Raw genomic sequence first — 5,314 nt, 5'->3', positions numbered from 1 at the left:
AAAAAAAAGAAAAATATATATACATATTATGATACATATATATATTATGAATATATATATTTAATCTTTTAGAAGTGTTTGTTTTATTATCTGCAGGATAAAGATAATATAAATTAGATATTTTTAAAAACTTTGCTGACTCGGTGCCTGTAGCTTAAGTGGCTAAGGTGCCAGCCACATACACCTAAGGTGGTGTGTTCAAATCCAGCCCGGGCCCGTCAAACATCAATGACGGCTGCAACCAAAAAATAGCCAGGCGTTGTGGCGGGTGCCTGTGGTCCCAGCTCCTTGGGAGGCTGAGTCAGGAGACTCGCTTGAGCCCAGGAGTTGGAGGTTGCTGTGAGCTGTGATGCAACGGCACTCTACCCAGGGGGACAGCTTGAGGCTATGTCTCAAAACAAAAAAAAAAAGAAACAAACAAAAAAAAACTTTGGCTAAGATCTTTTCAGGGAAGGCATTAAAGAGGGAAGGTCTTTCTTGCCTCCCTGGAGATGGGGCTGGGCATTGTGCTACTGGAGGGGAGTTGCATCTGAAGAGGTTTAGATTCAGCAACATTGTTCCCTGTTTATTTCTCCTTATTGCGAAACTGTTATCCCTTCTAACTCTTTCTCTTGAGTTTCTTAAACTGAAGACCTAATGCTGCCGCCCTTGGGCTACTGTTTAAGGTTGTGCAGTTACTAAAGTCCTGACCGTTCTTCCCTTATTGTGTGTCCCGGAGGCTGGGAGCTGAAGAAAGGCAGTGGAAAGGGACACTTAAAAAAATAATTAATTTATTCAAAAGGAATGTGTTTTTGCAATTTGCATATAATTCTTAGAGGTGCTGGCTGCTGCCCTGACTTCCCACTTCCCTATTTCGCTCTAGGGTGGTGTTGATGATGAGATCTCCTTGACCGCATACATCACAGCTGCATTGCTGGAGATGGGAAAGACTACAGATGTGAGTTTTCCTGGCTGCTTCTCTATACCCTCTCCTTATCATGCCTAGAGACATTCATCTATCTTTGTCCTATTTAGTCTTTTAAGGTCAAGGAGGATACAATAATTTCCTTATCACTTCCCATTTTATAAGGAATACCTTATAAATTATGTTCTTCATCTTCACTTTTTAGGACCCAATGGTGAGTCAGGGTCTGCAGTGTCTCAGGAATTCTGTCACCTCCACCACCAACCTCTACACACAGGCTCTATTGGCTTACACTCTCTCCCTGGCTGGGGAAATGGACACCAGAAATAGCCTTCTTGAAAAGTTAGATCAACAGGCTGTCGTCTCAGGTATGCTGGTCATTGGAATTGTGAAAATACGCTGTGCATTACCTATAATTTTATCCAGTCTCCTCTCTAATTTATCCAACTCTAGGATTCACTCTGGCAAAAGTTGTTACGTCATAAAACCATTACTGGGAGTTCTGTGGGAAGCATACCTAAGTCCTCAGAGAAACTAGATGGTAGAAGCTAGTCAAAAAATAGACTGGTATTGTAAAGTCACCATTCTGGAGATCTTCAACAATTCTTTGATCAGCTTGGCGCCTGTGGCTCAAGCGGCAAAGGCATCAGCCAGCCACATACACCTGAGTTGGAGGGTTCAAATCCAGCCTGGGCCCACCAAACAATGACGGCTACAACCAAAAAATAGCCAGGCACTGTGGCGGGGGCCTGTGGTCCCCTGTCTGTGGGAGGCAGAGACAGGAGAATCACTTAAGCCCAGGAGTTGGAGGTTACTGTGAGCTGTGATGCCATAGCACTCTACCCAGGGTGACAGCGTGAGGCTCTGTCTCAAAAAAAAAAAATTCTTTGATCATTTTGGATGTATTTAGAATAATATTTGAAGTTACAATAGATGTTGTATACAAAGTATTAATATACTTTATTTAACCAGCTGTATATTTAAAATTATACTTTCAGATAAAAATTCCATCTCAGCTTACAGATGTGTCATTGCTGAGTTGTCCTGTCATATAGGCTCAGGGTGGTTTTCATCTTGTAAGCAAGCAACATCAGTTTTGGAGCAGGTGTCTTGGAGAGTGGGTAGAATTCTGTTCCACTGTATGTTGATTTCTTGGGATTATCTCTTTTCCATTATCTTGCATTGCAAGCTCATTCTATTATGTTTTCTATTATGTTCTTCCAATTAGATTGCCTCTCACAGATTGTTATCTCTAAACTTCCATGGATAATAATTACACTTCTAACGTCTACTCTTCTCACTCCATTTTTTTTCTTGTTTTTCTTCAAGTTATCTGTTATCTATCATTTTGGCTGTCCCAGAGGTTTGTTTTGGTCTCATATTCTATTGGACTGCCCTCTAAGCATAGTTTTTCATTGCCCTTATTAGCATGATTAGCATTTGTCCTATAGTTTCTCAGAGTTCTTATGTATATTCTGCCATTTTTGTTCTACTTAAAATGGTAAACTTTTGATTATGAAGAATAAATGCTAAAGAATTAAAAATTCTATAAGTCATAAAAATGCCCCCCAACATGGAGATTTGTAAATTTCTACTTTCCTACCTCTATTATCATCAAAATTTATAAATCCATAGGGGCAGTTTTCATGTAGTTGCTGGAGGCAGAGCATTTATCCAGACTCCCAGCTTTACCTTAGAGAACTATGTGTAGATGTGTACACACACACATTTGCACACACAGACACACACACATCCTGCCATTTATATCAGGGTCAATTAATCAGCTGATTCTGAGAAATACATCATTTTAACCTATGATTAATTCTTTTTTTAAATTTCAGATTAATGTGAGGGCACAAATAATTAGGTTACAATGTTTGCTTTTGTTATGTAGCGTCCCTATTATAATTGTGCATAATTAATTCTTGCTTGGTCCCTTGTCTGCTTTAAGATGCAGCATTTTACAAAGTGAATATGGGAAAAACAGTTCCTTTTAAGACCTTTCTAGTTATTTTTCTTTTTCCATAGGAGAATCCATTCACTGGAGCCAGAAACCTACTCTGACCTCAGATGCCAGCCCCTGGTCTCAGCCTGAGGCTCTAGATGTGGAACTTACATCATATGTATTGTTGGCCCAGCTTATCAAGCCCAGCCTGACTCAAAAGGACATAGCCAGGGCCACTAGCATAGTGGCTTGGTTGGCCAAGCAACGCAATGCATATGGGGGCTTCTCTTCCACGCAGGTAAACAGCCTGCTATCCCACTGTTTGTTGCCTCTCAGGTAGAATCAGATCCTGTGTGGAGGTAGAGGAAAAAATACTGTCCTTGCCCTCTAGATCCAGGATCTTAGAGAGAAAAGGCATGTGAAATTATACAGAAGGATTCATAAAATTGGGCAATGTGAGTGTGTAAGTAGTACCAGATGCATTTAATTTTCTTTCCATGTAGAGTGTTAAATATCATGAGATCCATGTTTTATATGTAAATAGGTCATATATAATTATAGCTAAAGTTACATTTATTTATATATCAACCAATTAGAAAGACCATTATGAGGTCTGTAAATATAAGAGCAAGTTTCATGGGTATATCTCCTTTTCCTGCTATTGCAGGTATTAGAAAGCTAGTAAGATATGGTCTCTACTCTAAAAAGCCTATAGCCTTGGGTGGTGCCTGTGGCTCAAAGGAGTAGGGCGCTGGCCCCATATGCCAGAGGTGGCAGGTTCAAACCCAGCCCTGGCCAAAAAAAAAAGTCTATAGCCTAGACAAAAAGCAAGGACAGTTATCTATTACAAAACTGGATCTGGTTATATAACAAAGGAAAGGTAAAAAAGGTACACAAGACTGAATTTCAAAAAGGAGGAAGAGCTTACATCATCTTAAAGGATAAGAAAAGTTTTCATAAGGGAATGGTGTTTAACATAGATGGCATGTAACTATTCAAAGAGGGAATGGTGTGAATAGAGACACTAATTTGCATAAGTGTTGATGGGTGTTGGGAAAATTGGGTGAGCGAAGCATAATGGGATTTAAGTTGGAAAGGTAGGGTAGGTTCATGTCAAGAAGGGCCATGCATGTTAGACTTGAGTTTGGATCTGCAGAGCTATTATTATTATTTTTTTTGACTTTGTTTCAGAAAGATTAATCTGTCAGTTAGTGTGTGGGATAATTTAGAGGAGAGAGAGACTGGGCTTGAAGAGATCAGGAGACTGTTTCATTTGCCTAGGTTAGGAGTAAGGGGAAATTGAATTAGTGGGATGGCACTAATGGAACCTACCCTACATTTATAACTTAAAAATATGTATATTTTAAGACAGGGTCTTATTCTGTTCATGTCCATGAGGCTAGAGTACAATTGTGCTATCATACCTTACTGAAGCCTCAGACTTCTGGGCCCAGGTGATCTTCCTGCCTCAGCCTCCTGAGTAGCTGGGATAACAGGCATGTACCACTGAACCTGACATTTTTTTTTGATAGAAACGAGGTCTCCCAGTGTTGCCCTGCCTGGTATTGAACTCCTGGCTTCAAGTAATCCTCCTGCCCCAACTGCCCAAAGTGTTGAGATAATAGGTGTGAGCTACAACATCTGGCCAAGAAAACATATTTTTGGTCTTCATGGAGATTATAATCTGATTTGTTGATATTAGGCTTGATTTCTCTGATGATAAAACAGTTAAGTTAGATGTGAAAGAATGAATGGATTTCAATGAAATGTTTGGTAAAGATTTTATGAGCACTGAGTCTAAATATTGTAATGACCTAATTGGAATTTTAAAAGATTGGTTCTGCGCCTATGGCTTAAGCAGCTAAGGTGCCAGCCACATACACCTGAGCTGGTGGGTTCAAATCCAGCGTGGGCCCACCAAACAACAGTGATGGCTGCAACCAAAAAATAGCTGAGTGTTGCGGGGGGCACCTGTGGTCTCAGCTACTTGGGACGCAGAGGCAGGAGAATAGCTTGAGCCCGGGAGTTGGAGGTTGCTATGAGCTATGATGTGATGGCACTCTACCCAGGGTGACAGCTTGAGGCTCTGTCTCAAAAACAAACAAATAAACAAACAAAATTATATGGTACTATGCCTTTCTAATTTAGGGAAATTCTCAGCCAAAGATTAGAAAAGACTCCTTTCTTTTTGCTCATCCCTAAATAACTATATAATAATATTTTTGGAAAGCAGTAGGTGAAATGTTTAGACTTCTCAGTGACAGGCATATGTCAGAACAGTTTTTCAATAAAAACGTTGGCTATTAAAATGTCTCATATCACATATTTTTCACATTGGTTTTTCAGCTGATGCTGAGGTCTCTTTCTTCAAGTTGTTTCCATATGTCCCTCCCTGGCTCCTATTCGAAGAGTAAACAAAAAGTTAGTCAAGCTGCAGTTAGAACTTGTTCACTGCTTCCCCAGGA

General features: G+C 40.0%; 1 protein-coding gene across 1 annotated transcript in view; it reads left to right on the top strand.

Annotated features, from left to right (window-relative positions):
• A2ML1 (alpha-2-macroglobulin like 1) overlaps positions 1-5,314 on the top strand; it is a 44,886-nt gene that overhangs the window by 28,446 nt on the left and 11,126 nt on the right. Inside the window, exons 25-27 of the mRNA XM_012809292.1 lie at positions 863-937; positions 1,110-1,272; positions 2,933-3,147. Of these exons, the coding sequence (XP_012664746.1) occupies positions 863-937; positions 1,110-1,272; positions 2,933-3,147 (453 nt within the window). The remainder of the gene's footprint in view (positions 1-862; positions 938-1,109; positions 1,273-2,932; positions 3,148-5,314) is intronic.

This window comes from Otolemur garnettii, unplaced genomic scaffold, assembly GCF_000181295.1.
Source record: "Otolemur garnettii isolate 467f Iridium unplaced genomic scaffold, OtoGar3 scaffold00104, whole genome shotgun sequence".
NCBI classification, from domain to species: Eukaryota; Metazoa; Chordata; class Mammalia; order Primates; family Galagidae; genus Otolemur; species Otolemur garnettii.
Note: the sequence above shows the minus strand (reverse complement) of the source record. Positions and strands in the feature narration are given on the sequence as shown.